Source organism: Aotus nancymaae, unplaced genomic scaffold (assembly GCF_030222135.1).
Source record: "Aotus nancymaae isolate 86718 unplaced genomic scaffold, 86718_ANA_hifiasm-v0.15.2.pri h1tg000040l, whole genome shotgun sequence".
NCBI lineage: Eukaryota > Metazoa > Chordata > Mammalia > Primates > Aotidae > Aotus > Aotus nancymaae.
Genome location: NW_026988454.1, coordinates 92,485,607 through 92,501,947, shown reverse-complemented (window position 1 = coordinate 92,501,947; position 16,341 = coordinate 92,485,607). Strand labels below are relative to the sequence as shown.

General features: G+C 36.6%; 1 protein-coding gene across 1 annotated transcript in view; it reads left to right on the top strand.

Moving 5' to 3' along the window:
• Positions 1–15,697, top strand: part of CD109 (CD109 molecule) — a 145,761-nt gene extending 130,064 nt beyond the window's left edge. The window contains exons 30-33 of the mRNA XM_012471821.3: positions 1,219–1,361; positions 5,017–5,164; positions 7,082–7,184; positions 11,182–15,697. Of these exons, the coding sequence (XP_012327244.2) occupies positions 1,219–1,361; positions 5,017–5,164; positions 7,082–7,184; positions 11,182–11,360 (573 nt within the window). The 3' untranslated portion in view covers positions 11,361–15,697. The remainder of the gene's footprint in view (positions 1–1,218; positions 1,362–5,016; positions 5,165–7,081; positions 7,185–11,181) is intronic.
• Positions 15,698–16,341: the final 644 nt, after the last annotated feature.

Here is a 16,341-nt window from a genome sequence, read left to right as displayed (position 1 = left end):
ACTGCCAAATGTAAACCCTAATACTTAGTTATGGCCCGAGAGACAAATAGAGTAGTCCTTGTCTGTTTCCTGACAGCATTGGTCTCTAAAAGAACAGTTGTGTGCCACTGGAAAGGGAATGATGGAAATAATAGAGAGCATCTCTTCAATTTTATGAGACTATTCTTCAGCTGCTTCAGGAATACTCTATAATTTAATCATTACACTTTAAGAAAGAGCTGACGAATGTCCAAAGTGAGATAACCAGAATGATCAAGGGGATGAGGGAGTATTTGAGTTTGGATTGTGGCAGAATAAAAAGATTGTAACTTTTAGATTTGAAAAATGAAGACTTACTTTAGAGGATTTTATTTTAAGTATGCAAATCCATGAGCGATATTAGATGTTAGTTCTGAGGGGTGTGTGTGTATGTGTGTGCGCATATGTGTGTATGTTTTAGGTTTAAGTTAAAAGAAAATACAACCTTACAAAGCAGCAGTAAGCTTTATGAACCTTGTTATAAAAAAGGGGATGAGGTAGAACATGTAAGTAGATTCCAATCCATCTGGGGATGAGAGTGGCCTAGGAAGTTTTGAGTACGTCCCTAAGCTTCTGATTTAGGATCCCTTTGAGAAAGATGCGGGTCCTCAGGCTCCCCCAGCATGTCTACAGCACTTTTAACATCAGTGATGGGTACCCAGTAGATGCTGAGAAAGACCCAGTTGACCTGAAAGCTGTCGTTTATTTTATCATTTTTGACAAACATTGTATGAACAACAACAACAAAATCCTCAGCAATGTTAAACTAAGGCTCTTCAATGTTTTAGTTTTGATTTATCCTACTGAGAGTTTCTAAAGTTCTAGGTAGTGAAAAATGACCCCATTCAGGAAACAGGTCTTAGAAATTAGTGAATGCTCTCAAGAAAGTTTTTCCCTCAAGGGACTGTTTACCTTCTTTGACAAGGTATATCCCCAAACATCACCCATAGTGTTTTATTATTCTTGTTTTTGAATATTACTTAACAAATTTCTCCATTACAAAATAATTTTATAAATTGTAATAATATTTGTTAATAGTGATACTTTGTTAGCCAGTAAAATTAATTTTTTTTTTAGTTTGAAGATTAAAAATCTTATTGGGTCCATCCAAAAAGAATCATTAACTAGTATAGTATTTAGAAGGCATAATGATGGAAATTTATGTCCAATTTATTATTTATGCTAGTTTATTTTTTACAGCTCAATGTTGTATATAATGTGAAAGATTTTGAGTCTTCTAGAAGACGAAGATCTATCCAAAATCAAGAAGCCTTTGACTTAGATATTGCTGTAAAAGATAATAAAGATGATCTGAATCATGTGGATTTGAATGTGTGCACAAGGTAAATGTCTGCTTAGGTCTCTCTTCTTTTTCCCTTTAAAAAATAGAGTTGAAGATTCAATTATATATAGTTGTCTAACTATGTCAATATAAGAAGTTATATTGAACAAAGAATTCAGTAATGCACCACACTTCATATTACAAACTAGAAATACTAATATTCAAGCATTTATTAGATGCATACAAAAATTATTTATGTTTTCCCTGAATATATAACAAATTTGAATAGAACAATGTATATATACATTAATAAAACTCAGGTCTAATTTAGGAAGACTTCAAATTGAGTCAATCATATTTAATACTCCAAAAATGGTTATTTCTTGTTATGAGTTATTTTTCTTTTTTTTTTTATTTTATTTTATATATTTTTTTTATTGCATTTTAGGTTTTGGGGTACATGTGAAAAACATGCAAGGTTGTTGCATAGGTGCATACGTGGCAGTGTGATTTGTTATGAGTTATTTTTCTATTGAAATAATTATTTCAGGTTCATATTGAACCTTAACTGTTATGCATTTAACCCAAAACTTTATGATAACATGCAAATTCAATCAAGAGGATAGTTTTTTTTTTTAGATACATTGAAAATATTCCAGTTTAGGAGGTTCTCATCTTGAATAATTAGACACTTAACAAGTGAAGCTTCCGGGAGTACTTTTAAAGTTGATTCTTAAATTGTTCTATATCAAAGTATCTGAGAATCTTGTTAAGTCATAAGAAAGAAGGGTTCTACCTCAACCCTACTGACTTCACAGTAAGGCTGGGAAGCTGCAGCTTTTTGATGATTCTACTGCACACAAGAGTTTGAGCATACTCCTTGTGAATGTTCTTATAGAGGCTTCATGTTTTTTTTCTTTCGTGAATCTATCCTGTTATATCTGCATTATTTGGCATTGAGCTGGGAGTTAAAGATGTACTGGCATTGAGGAGCTGCTGTCTGCTCTTCTGAAATATCCCATAGCATCCTGATTTAACTTAGCTTGTTGCTGGGCTAGAAGTCCCTGATGTGGTCCTGAGCTGGCAGGTGTTCTTCAAGCTCATCTCTGGGTGTACATCCTGGTGGCCAGCCTTCAGAGCCATTGCCTGGACCCAGTCTCTGCCATTACTGCTACTGTCTCTCTTATCTTTGGACCTTCTCATTCTTGATTTTGGGGTAGAATGTCACACATTTGCCCCAGTCTTCACCTTCTTGGGCATTTCAGGCCAGCAGCAAAGGGATATCAGAATCTCTGCAGTGGCATCCTTTTCAGCTGAGAAGAAAATAAGACTCCAATTATTTTTTATTAATCTTGCAATTGGTCTCTGTTATAGAATAACAACTTCAAGTTATTATTATTATTATAAACAATAACAACCTACAGTAATTACAAACTTATATACCAGGCACTGTACCAAGCACTTTCACATGCATCTCATTTAATTCTTACAGTAAATCTGTAAAGTATGTATTATTATTATTCCTGCTTTTCTCGAATTCCTGGCCTCAAGTGATCCTCCTGCCTTGGCTTCCCAAAGAGCTGGGCTTATAGGCATGCCTATTCCTGCTTTTCTCATTCATTTATTTATTCCCTCACCAAATACTGGTTGAGTCTCTACTGTGTGCCAGGCATAGTGTCTGTGTGTCAACTGTGGGAATATAATTGTAAGCCAAAAAAGACACAAGCTCTGCCCTCGTGGAAATTGGTGTTTGAGGGGGATACATAAATTAATGAAAAACATCTGCTAAGCAGGTCTAAAATTCTAGTTTTGAAAAGGGTAAAGAAGAACCTCATGGAGTTATGAGGGGGATATTTTTGCCTCTTAAGAGATATCAGGTGAAGAAACATGAGGAAAATGAGGTGGAACCAGGATTTAGACTATGAAGAGGCCTCAGCATTCATTTATAGGGGCTCATGTAAGGATGCAGGATTTCCAATCTTATCCACATGTCAGGAATCAGATGGACAACAGAGTTCGGGTGATAGGTAGAGCCTGAAGAAGGGAAATGTTTTCATGTGAGGGTAGGGGTTTTATAAAAAGGGTTTAAATGCTGCTACTAGTTTTCTGAGAAAAATCTGGTATGAAAGACAAATAACATTTAAGTGTATTTTTTCAGCAGCACATTATAAAAAGACTACCTGATATTTCAGACACTTGATTCCTGTCAACAGGATCCAAGACCTTATGTCATACCAGTCTTTCTGTGTGGCATAATAGTCTAACAAATTCTGTGCCAGGCTGGTAGAGAGATCAGATCAACCAAGGCACTCTTAATGATGTACCAAAAGTATAATCTGCATTTTGCTTTTTAAGTATTTAAGCATATTGACTGTTTTTTCCCATCTGTAATTTTTTCTCATATGCAAACACCTCTAGTTTCAATCCATTTATTAGTTTTCAATAACATCTATTTTGGCTTAGTGCATTGTCAGCAGATGGTTTCAGTTGCTTTGGATTGCAGAGCCAGCTGAAGTCAGCAGTTGTACTGTGTGGCTTTTCAATCAGTCATGTTTGGCAGGCATGAGTTTGCTGCTCTAAAAAGCAAGATTTTTCTAACAGCCCTTCTTGCTTTTGCCACTTAAAAGGACAACAGGTACTAGCTTAATGCTGTGATCCTTTTACATTGGAGGCAAACATCTTTCCTTAATCACTTAGCTGGGCTCCTTCTGCTCCAAATGAAAAGCTCTTGCCATAAATTCATTTTAGAAAAATATTTATTTTCAAGGCGACAAAATGTTGTTGGTGCCCAGATCCTTTGATGCTTACATTATGTACAACGGGGTGAGAGAAGGATGCAGTGTAATAAAACTTTCCAAGGCTTGTAATTCCCTCACAGCAGCCAAAGAAAACAAAATGTTTTTCAAGTATATGGGAAAACAAAGGGAAGACCTCTCCCTACTGGTCTGATGTTTCTAAAACCAGATGAATAAAAGGTTGCTAAGACCTTGGATGGGGCCTATCGCTAAGTTGTCAAGTCATGCCTCCCTCTCTGGGCCTGGCTTTCAGCTCAGAAGTTTGGTGCTCTCAACTTTTGAGAAAAGGAAAAATGCAATTCAGTTTGGAATCACCACTAGAAAATAGAGTTGTCTGTTGAAAGGATGTATGTTGTTCTGCTACAGTTTATCAGCGCAAGCCTGTTACGTTGCAGGCATTGCATACTATCTGCCAAATGAACACATTGTTGTATCATTATTTCTTACATGATCGAAAGCTATAAGAATGCCACACATGTAAGAAAATGATAACCTATTTTAAAATTCTCTATAGTGAATTTTATTTGAACTTAAACAGTATTTGGAATAACATTTGGTGGGTTTGATTTTTTTTTTTTGAGACAGTTTCACTCTTGTTACCCAGGCTGGAGTGCAATGGCGCAATCTTGGCTCACCACAACCTCCGCCTCCTGGGTTCAGGCAATCCCAGCACTTTGGGAGGCCGAGGTGGGTGGATCACGAGGTCAAGAGATCGAGACCATCCTGGTCAACGTGGTGAAACCCCGTCTCTACTAAAAATACAAAAAAAAAATTAGTTGGGCATGGTGGCGCGTGCCTATAATCCCAGCTACTCAGGAGGCTGAGGCAGGAGAATTGCTTGATTTTTATATGAAGATAATTTGATAACAGCTTAAGGTTTTTCCTGAGGAGTTTTCATTCATCCTCCCCTCTTTGATTTAGGTTTTTGGGCCCAGATAGGAGTGGCATGGCTCTTATGGAAGTTAACCTACTCAGTGGCTTTATGGTGCCTTCAGATGCAATTCCTCTGAGCGAGACAGTGAAGAAAGTGGAATATGATCATGGAAAACTCAACCTCTATTTAGATTCTGTAAGTAGTAAAGCATAAAGTAACTGTTGACACAGCTATGTATTATATTCAGATGTCTACCTTACTTTAAGTGTGATTTCTTTAAGTTGTTGTTATTTCAACTTTTTGTGTCCCTGAATGAGTTTAACATGGCCACCATATATTTATCTTCATTAGAAAGACATAACTATAAACTCAGTTTAGAGAGTTGCTATTACTGACGAGCCTGATGAAAGTCTTTAAAACTTAATCTTTATTTTACACCAGATGTGAAATAAATAGAAATTTCCATATTATAATTAAAAAAATTCAGTCCAAATGTGAATTTGAGACCCTCTCTGCCTCAGGGACTTGCGTAGGCTGGAGTGTAGTGGTACAATCATAGCTCACTGCAACCTCCCACTCCTGGGCTCAAGTGATCCTCCCACTTCAAGCTCCTGAGTAGCTGGGACTACAGGTGCATGCCACCATGCCTAGATAATTTCATGAAAAATTCTTGTAGAGATGGGGTTTCACTTTGTTGCCAAGGCTGATTTTGAACTCCTGGCTTCAAGCAATCTTCTGATCTTGGCCTCTCAAAGTGTTGGGATTACAGGTGTGAACCGCCATGCCTGGCTAGAAGACAAAAGCCTTAATTATACATTTTAAAATTCTTCCATGAAACTTTTAAGAAACTTTAAAGGGATTAATATTCTTACCTTGAAAAATTAGATGCTAAATCATGGAAGATTGTTCTCAGAGATTTGATCTTGACGTATAATTATTATATAACCTCATGTACTCTTTCCATTGCTGAATGAGTACTACTAATTCAAGCATAAGATGCGTACAATATGTAGGGAAAGGTGAGTGAAGAATTCCAGACTCTGCTTGGTATGTCTCAAAACTGGTGGCATGTAAGTTTATTCTTTTCTTATAGCATTTAGATACGCTTCACAGGTTGACTTGATATTGAGTTCATAGTATTCTAAGGATTTCATATTACATGGGTGGGTTTGTATGTTTCTTGTTTCAGTTTTGCTAAGTATGAATCAGAAATATATTGCTAAATATCTACTTTTAAAAAGATAGTTCCTGAATGTTCTCATTTGTCTTAGCTCTTCAAGACCACTTTGGTTAAAGCCCTGTTAAAATGAATTCAGTCTCAATTTAATGTTAAATAAGAGTCTCTAGATTCTTTTGTTCTTTAGGAATTATCTTACATTAAACCCTGCTTGAAAGCCATGGGCCTGATTTGGAACTTGAAAAACAAATATAAGGTTTTAATTTAGTAGTGTAATTGGTTTTGGAGTTGGTCTTCTATCTTTGATGCTCTTGTTAATGGTTATCTTAATTTGAGTGTCCAGTACTCTCTGAGTGGTCAGTTTGACTTTTCATTTTCTACTACTGGCAAATAAGGGAATGTTGGAAGGAATTTACTAATTTCTGATTCTTTATCTAGTGTTGTTTGCCAAATTGACAAAAGCTATCCCTCTTGGAGACAGACAGGCTGGCTTTGTGTACCCCATCTCAGTCATTGGCTGTGGAGTACAGCCCTTCTTAGTTACCTCACCTACTGGGTGGCATGGCTTGCATGAGCTGAGGGAGATTCCCAGGAGAAGGAGGCTGCTGTGAGCCATTAGTAGTAACTGGGTGTGGGGTGCACCGTTTGACACAGGGGATCTGGGTGCATGCACCCTCAGGCTTGCTGCTTACTTAACCACTCTAATTCTCAGCATCCCATTCAGCAAAATGGAACTAAGAACAATACCTTTTTGTAAGTGTTGTTTTAAAAGTTAAATAAGAGAGTTCCTAGGAAGTACTTACTGCAGTATCTGACAAGTAGAAATCCTCCCTAAGTGTTAGTCTCTGTTTCTTAAAATAAGAAAAAGAAATGTCTTTACTTAATCATGAACATGCAGTGTGCCAACCCCTTAAGACTCTTTTGTATTTTTCAAGGTAAATGAAACCCAGTTTTGTGTTGATATTCCTGCTGTGAGAAACTTTAAAGTTTCAAATACCCAAGATGCTTCAGTGTCCATTGTGGATTACTATGAGCCAAGTAAGTATGCTCTGGAGTTCTGGATACTTAGAAATTAAGCCAGGCATTCATTGATTTACTGGAAGTGACTACCTTTTAGATTGGTTCTGTGGCAAAGGCAGGGTTTGGTAGGAGAATGTATAAAAGGCAGAGAGGCAGGAAGTGAGCATTCCATTTCAGTGAAGACTATTGATAATTTACAAGGGTCACATGAGAGGTTTTAGCATATGAAATTTAAAAATGATATATTTTTTCATAATGTTTTAAGTTTTTAACTCACAATTATAAAATTTACAAAGAAAAATTGACATAGAGAGTCTAGCTATGTTTCATTTGAAGATATTGCTTCTATTCCAAGCACCCATTTCATTTGGTTCCAGCTTTAAAATGGGAGTTCTAAAAGTAGAGCTACCATTTGACCCCGCAGTCTCATTACTGGGTATATATCCAAAGGACAATAAATTAGTCTACTGAAAAGACACCTGCACTCATATATTTATCACAGCACTATTCAGAATAGAAAAGACAGGACATTGACCTAGGTGCCCATCAACTGTGGACTGGATAAAGAAAATGAAGTACATGTACACCATGGAATACTATATAGCCATTAAAAAAGAACTAAATAATGTCCTTTGAAGCAACATGGATGCAGCTGAAGGTCATTATTCTAAGTCAAGTAATGTAGAAACAGAAAACCAAATATCATGTGTTCTCACTTATAAGTGGGAGCTGAACACTGGGTACACATGGACATAAAAATGGAAACAGTAGACACTGGGGACTTCAAAAGGGGGAGGGAGAGAGGGAAACAAAGGCTGAAATACTCTACTGGGTACTATGTTCATTATTTGGGTGACAGGATCAATAGAAGCCCAAACCTCAACATCACATAATATACCCTTGTAACAAATTTGTACATGTACCCCCTGAATAGTACATAAATAAATAAGTAAAATGGGACTTCTTCAGGAGAGAACATGCACAGCATCTGCAATGCAGTAGCATTGGCTGGAGTTAGCTCTTTCTTCATTGAGGGAGTCTGGTGTTTTGCTGAAAACTTATACTTGATAACAGACTTTTAAAAGTGTATCAAGAAAAATATAGCCAGTTTGGAAAATAACTTGAGCTTCTTTGATATTACTGGTAACTTCTTATTTTATAAAATGATGGGAATTTAGGATGTAAAAATAGAGAGCTGGTCTAGAGATGGCCCAAGTTTAACAGGATGAATCCATGTTTAGTCAGAGTGACTTTTTGCATGTGACCTCTGGCCTAATGTTTCTAATGGTAATACGTCTTATTTTGAATAAGCACTTGTGGTGGCCCAGAATCATCACAATGATGAGAAGCATGACCATTTTGATGTGTTAGGTAGTTGTAGATAATTGCACTTTAAATGAGATGAACTTGTTCCCATTGTTGTTAGTGCTTGATAGAGTATTCAAGACGAAGGTGTAGCACCAGTTCTTTCCTCTAAGTCAACAAGCCAGTTCCTCTTGTCTTTTGGCACTGAGGAAAAGGATTCACCCAGGTTCCTGTGGGACATTTGGGAAACACTGATGTCGTACTTCTTCTCTAGTGGAAGGATGGACTACACTGTGCAGACCCAATGACAGTAACTAGTTATCCAACTTTATTACTTAATTGAAAAATTCCACAATTTATATTTCTTGGGTGTGTGGGGAACATTTTAAACATTTACGAAACAAAAATAATGCAGTCTATGCAAAGTTTTGTGGAAAGCAACTTATTTATGAGTAGGCCATTTTAAAATGAAAATTTGGGAAAGATCAGAATAAGCAAAACACAGAACTGGAAAAAACCACTTCAAACTTCATATGGAACCAAAAGAGAGCCCACATAGCCAAAACAATCCTAAGCAAAAAGAACAAAGCTGGAGGTATCACGCTGCCTGACTTCAAACTATCCTACAAGGCCACAGTAATCAAAACAGCATGGTACTGTTACCAAAACAGAGACATAGACCAATGGAACAGAACAGAGGCCTCAGAAGCAACACCAAACATCTACAACCATCTGATCTTTGACAAACCTGACAAAAACAAGCAGTGGGGAAAGGATTCCCTGTTTAATAAATGGTATTGGGAAAACTGGCTAGCCATGTGCAGAAAGCAGAAACTGGACCCCTTCCTGACACTTTACACTAAAATTAACTCTAGATAGATTAAAGATCTAAACATAAGATCTAACACCATAAAAACCCTAGAAGAAAACCTAGGCAAAACCATTCAGGACATAGACATAGGCAAGGACTTCATGACTAAAACACCAAAAGCCATGGCAACAAAAGCCAAAATAGACAAATGGGATCTAATTAAACTCCACAGCTTCTGCACAGCAAAAGAAACAATCATTAGTGAACTGGCAACCAACAGAATGGGAAAAAATTTTTGCAATCTACCCATCTGACAAAGGGCTAATATCCAGAATCTACAAAGAACTAAAACAGATTTACAAGAAAAAAACAAACCCATTCAAAAGTGGGCAAAGGATATGAACAGACACTTTACAAAAGAGGACATCAAAGAGGCCAACACACATATGAAAAAATGCTCATCATCACTGGTCATTAGAGAAATGCAAATTAAAACCACATTGAGATATCATCTCACACCAGTTAGAACGGTGATCATTAAAAAATCTGGAGAAAACATGCTGGAGAGGATGTGGAGAAATAGGAACACTTTTACACCATTGGTGGGAGTGTAAATTAGTTCAACCATTGTAGAAGACAGTGTGGCGATTCATCAAGGACCTACAAATAGAAATACCATTTTACCCAGCAATTCCATTACTGGGTATATACCCAAAGAATTATAAATTGTTTTGTTATGAAGACACATGCACACGTATGTTCAATGTGGCACTGTTTACAATAGCAAAGACCTGGAACCAACCCAAATGTCCATCATTGATAGACTGGATAAAGAAAATGTGGCACATATACACCATGGAATACTACACAGCCATAAAAAACGATGAGTTCCTGTCCTTCATAGGGATATGGGTGAATCTGGAAACTATCATACTCAGCAAACTGACACAAGAACAGTAAATCAAACACTACATATTGTCACTCATAGGCGGGTGTTAAACATTAGAACACATGGACAAAGGGAGGGGAGCATCACACACTGCGGTCAGTAGTGGCGGGGCTGGGGAGGGACAGCGGGGGTGGGGAGGGATAATGAGGGGAGAAAGACCAGATACAGGTGACTGGGGGATGAAGGCAGCAAATCATCTTGCCATGTATGTACCTATGCAACAATCCTGCATGGTCTGCACATGTACCCCAGAACCTAAAGTACAATTAAAAAAAAATCTCAAAACACATTTACAATATGGACAATAATCTCTGAAAAATCATGAATAAATTTGAAATCAGAATTTTTTTTAAAACGATAAAACTCATTTGTGTTTTACAGTGAGTTTACTGTGGTTTTATAGGTACTTTATATAGTTTTTTCATGTTAGCTTTTAGATACTATATGCTCAGTGTTTTGAAACCTTAAAACAAGGTATTGCATAGGCACTCTTCCCTTCATATTTATGTATTTTTTACTAGAGCCCAGGGTAAATGCCTCTTTTCGGTAGTTCTAATGATTAGAATTTGATTTGAATGCATAGAAAATGTCATCCTAAAATAAACTCTTGAGGAGGTTAAACAGTCCTCAGCTGAGAATTCTTCCTGATGCAGTAAGAGATTAAAGTGGTGCTTGCGATTGCAGTGTGCAGCTGCAGTCGATTTGCTCTCTTTTAATGCTCGCCAACTGCTGGTGGTAGACAGATCGGACTGAGTGCATTGTTTCTCCCTTGGATTTGGTTAGTACCTTGGACCCCTCTTCAACATTTCAGTTGTTTCTTGTAAAGAAAAATAAAATTAGGTAAAGAATGGAAAACTCAGAAGAGTGTATCGAAATGCTCTTGTGTTTTGGCAAAGTCAATGTTTCTAAACAAGGGAGCTGTGTGAACTGATGTCTGCTTCTTTGAACAGGGAGACAGGCGGTGAGAAGTTACAACTCTGAAGCGAAGCTATCCTCCTGTGACCTTTGCCGCGACGTCCAGGGCTGCCGTCCTTGTGAGGATGGAGCTTCAGGCTCCCATCATCCCTCTTCAGTCATTTTTATTTTCTGTTTCACACTTCTGTACTTTTTTCTGCAACTTTGGCTGTGATTTATTTTTAAAGGACTCCATGTAACACTAATATTTCCAGTACTCACATGTGATTGCTTTGTTTTCATAATCGAATATTGCTTCTATTTTGAAAAACAGTTTTTTTTTTTCTTTCTATGGGGTTGGGATGGTGGTGGTGGTGTACAACAGGTCCTAGTGTGTATTGCTGCATAGATTTCTTCACCTGGTCTTTGTGTGGAAGATCAGAATGAATGCAGTTGTATGTCTATATTTTCCCCTTTCAAAATCTTTTAGGATTTTTTTTGGAGGTGTTTGTTTTCTCCAGAATAAAGGTATTATTTTAGAATAGTTATTCTCATTTTGTGGAGGAAATGAACCTAGATTCTTAAGCATTATTGCACATCCATGTTTGCTTAAAGATGGATTTCCCTGGGAATGGGAGAAAACAGCCAGCAGGAGGAGCTTGATCTGTTCCCTTCCCACCTCCAACCTAACCCTACTGCCCACCCCACCCCACCCTGCTGCCCCATGCCCAGTGGTCTCAGTAGATACTTCTTAACTGGAAATTCTTTCTTTTTAGAATGTAGGTGATGATTTTTTTTTTCTTAGTGGCATTGTCTTTTTTCGCTGGAAATCTGATCACACACCCCAGCCTTTCCCCTCCCTCTCTTTTTCCTCTATAGAGAAATGTGAGAGGGGCATGTCCCTCTGCTTTGCATGCCATCTCAGAGGTTGAGGAGCATACCAAAAACTGCCCCGGAGGATACTGGGTGTGCTCTCTCCTTCCCACATCCTCAGCCCCACACCGACTCTATTTCAGGGGTGAGAGTCAGAGAGCACTGCAATATGTGCCTCAAGGGACTTTGATTAGAAGATCCTAGACCAGAAGACACTGTGAGCCAGGGCACAACAAAATACTAGATAAGTCACTGCAGACCGACCTCCCTGCAATTTGAGAAAGAAGCTGGGTTTGTGGAGAATCAGAGCATCTTGACATGACTGCCGGCCTAAAGATCTCTGGCATTGGCCAGGGGTTCTGTGGAACCTCTTCTAGGCTCAGGGATCTGAGCATCAGACTGCCAGTCATCTAGTGACATCTGATGCTTGCTGTGAACTTTTAAGATCCCTGAATCCTGAGCACCTCAATTTTTAGTTGCCCTATATTCTGAAGAGTAATATAATTTATCTGGATGGAAATTTTAAAGATGTCCCCCTTTCTCCTTCTCCTTGTTCTCTCTTTCTTTCCTTTCCATCTCCCTTTCTTCTTTGCCTTCTAAATATACTGAAATAATTTAGAGATGAGTCAACAATTAATGATCTTTTACTCAATCTAAGAAATGGTTTAGTTTTGCTCTTTAGCTCATTGGCATTTCTCTCAAGTGGACATGAGAAAAAGTAATAGCCATGGGCTCCAAAGAGTTTGTTTTATGTTTTTAGTTTTTTAAAAAATAAATCCATCAAAAAGAAAGTATGCAAATGTATCTTTTAAAGTTAATTTTAAAAAATGCTCTTATTTTAGTGAATTTTCAGAAATTATAGTGGAATGGATGGTATATATTACTTACGGATATTTTGGATACCATGGTAGGAATAACTAACATTCAATGTTTTAAAGCTGTCAAACCTATATGTAGAAAATAGATCCCAGAGAGTGGTCTATGAAGAGGGCATTTAAATATCAAATACCTAATTTTCTTGCATTTACTTTTAAGTGGGGAAAAGTTTCTAGATCTCTCACACCTCTGACACAATGTTCTAAAACAGGCACTTGTTATTATGGGGCCTCCTTGTAATGATGTTTTTGCCCTTTATACTCTGGGTGTTCTTTAAAGGTCAAATAATCTTATAAAAAATTGGGGGAGGGTCTTGGCAAAGGACTTTCCCCTCCTCTGCCCTGGCCTGGGAACCTTATAATGATAATCGATACTTTATATTCTTTAGTACCTAATGTATAGTGAACTTTTGGTGTCATATATTAGGAACCACTAGGATGGAAAGGCCATTGGAAGAGAGGTTGTATCTTTTTTAAACCATATTTCCTTGTTTAAAAACTAGCATTTGAATACTTTTTTGTGAAGAACTTCAGGTTTTCAATTTAAAAGTACCTTGTAACTCATCTCTTTTTATTGTAAGTTTATTGAAAGTGAAGAGGACAACAATGAGAAGGAAGAGAAAGGATTAGCTAGCACTGCCTCCTGGGGCATGGGGCTGTGCAGATGTCCCAGCCACTTCTTCCTTCATACTTCCCTTGGGGAACTTGCTCTGCTATAAGCAGTGGACTTGGACTAAAAGTGATTAAAATACCACAGGCATAAGGAGAAAAGGAGTATATGTAGTAGTAATGATCAATAGTATAGATGATTTTCTTCACATGCTATGGGTAACAGTATTAAAAAACTCATTTTACCATTAAGATCGCTTATGCTGAAGCTCTTCCATTTAGAATACTGTCAATGTCATCTACTGGTATGAACTAAAGCCCCCGTCTTTTCTACTGACTGGGAACCTTAAGACACCAGCATATCTCACCTCCCTTTCTGTTTGGCCAATGCTTCCAGAGACTCCATGTTAGGAAAACCTAGTAGCCAAACACTTCTAGGACAGAATAACACTTTTATATTGGGTTTTACCATCTTACTACCTTTAGTTATAGTTTTAAAAAAGAAATTCAAGCCCATTAAAATATGTCTGGTCAATGAAATTCTTCCTTTTATTGTGCTGTTCTATTGTACTTTGTTTTTCAAACATTCTAAAAATAGTATCTTTGGTTTAATATTTTGGATTATATATTACAATCTGAGGAGCATTTTGCTTATACAGAATACGATATATTTCTGTTACCTTGGAGTTGTGACTTACATATGCCATACCATATCCTGAATGTGGCAATTTTCAGAATTGTAGATAGCATAACTCTCCCTGCTCCTATTCTTTTGAGTCTAGGTATAATTTTTTTTAAAGACGTATTTAGTTTTAATTTCTATTTATGCTAAATATAGTTATAAATAGACCGTCAATATAATTCCAACTATTTTTATTTTGACATAATTCAATTATTTCATTTGACATGTCTGGCTGACTCGACATTAAAAACATTGGAACTATGATTTTTCTTTGCCATTTTTAAAAAAAGAACCATTTTATTAACCTGCTGGCATATAATCTGGAGTTCTTTTGACAACCTTACTTTTTCTAATTTGCTTTATTGAATTATTGAATGCTCATTTCTTTCTGAATATATGTTGTAAATTCTCTCTTGGCAAGATTTCTCCCTATGAGGGTAGTTATTATTTGAGTCTGCCAAGCGGTTACCATGGGTCAAGGTGCCATGATATATTCTTGGGTGCATTAGTTTTTTGCATATTGTAAATTTAAGACACTTATAGTAAGTGGACTCATTTGTGAATGGACTTCAGAACCTTTTACATTCTCAGTAGAGGCTTCTGTTGGACAGGCAGAAGAGTATATTGCTCACTTTTTTTTTGTCTTCAAATTCCAGTAAGGCATAGCACTTTTAAGAAATTAAAATTTTTCCATAATCTATTCAGATGATATTTATGTTAATATTAAATATCTTATGTTACACTGGGAGTAATTTAAGGTGCAATTATTTTTGTCACTACTTTGATTATTCTTTTCAGAAAACTAAGCAGTAAGTGTAACTTTTAAATGAAGTATATGTCAGTGAGAGTAGGATTATTTTAACAACTATTTCTATCCAGTGAGTTGTGTTTTCATGTCTCATCAAAAGACAGTACCACATTGCATCATTTTATAAAATACATTATCATTTTCATTTCAATAATAACATAGGAAAATAGATATTTCCTGGCTGATTTCTGAGTTTCTTACTGCAAAGAAAAGTTATACATTGGTATGCATGTGTCTCTGTAATAGGAATAATATTGATATATGTGTTGCTACATATTTAAGAATCATTCTATCTTATGTTGTCTTGAGGCCAAGATTTACCACTTTTGCCCAGTGTGTTGAATTGGTGGGAGAAGGCAGTTCCATGTTCCATTTGTAGATCTTTAAGACTTTATCTTTTGATAACAGAGTGTTGCTCAATTCTGGTCCTTCAAGCCTTTATGGTTTTGATTTTCAGTAGGGGTCAGTTGATGTGGAGTCAATCTCTTTTGTACACAGGAAGCTTTATAAAATTTCATTCACAAATCTATTTTGGGAAGCTGTTTTGCATATGAGAAGAATACTGTTGAAATATTATTTTTCCAGGAACTAAAGCTTTATATATTGATCGAGATTCTGAAAGTTTTAATTTTTAATGTTGGAATGTTATGTTATTATTAATTGTACTTTATTATGTATTCAATAGAAAATCATGATTTGTTAATAAAAGTTTAAATTCCCATCTATTTATTATGTGTTCTTTATATTTTAGCATAAAGCATATCTATAGCACATCTCCCTTATTTAAGCTTACTTATGAGAAACAGGATGTCTGTGGCTAGCTGAGATTAGGTATTATTGTGTTGCAAGGGGTTGACATAAATGAAGTTGAAGAAATTTTATCACCAGCCTCCTTTACCTAGCCCCCTCAGTGGAGAGGTATGTAATACACAAATAAAAAAAATAATGTCAGGTAAGCACTCACTTAACTTCTGGAAATTATATAGAAGTATACAGAACACATAGTTTTTATATACACAGGAAAATGGATATATATATACTCGTCGCATCCAGACCATAAGATTTCATGTGCATTTTCTTAATTCCCACTCAGTGTTACTTAATACTTCTGTTGCCATGAATTTTCTGGGCTTCTGTGAAATACTAAAGATAACATTTCATAATTGGGGGTTCTCAACTGGAAGTGATTTTGCCTTCGGGTACCATTTGCTAATGTCTGGACATAGTTTATTTGGTTAACATAATTCGAGATAGTGCTATTGTCATCTAGGGAATGGAGGCCAGGGATGCTGCTAAACATCCTACAAAGCACCAGACAGCTCCTTACAACAAAGAATTATTTGGCCCAAAATATAAAAAAGTTCCAAGT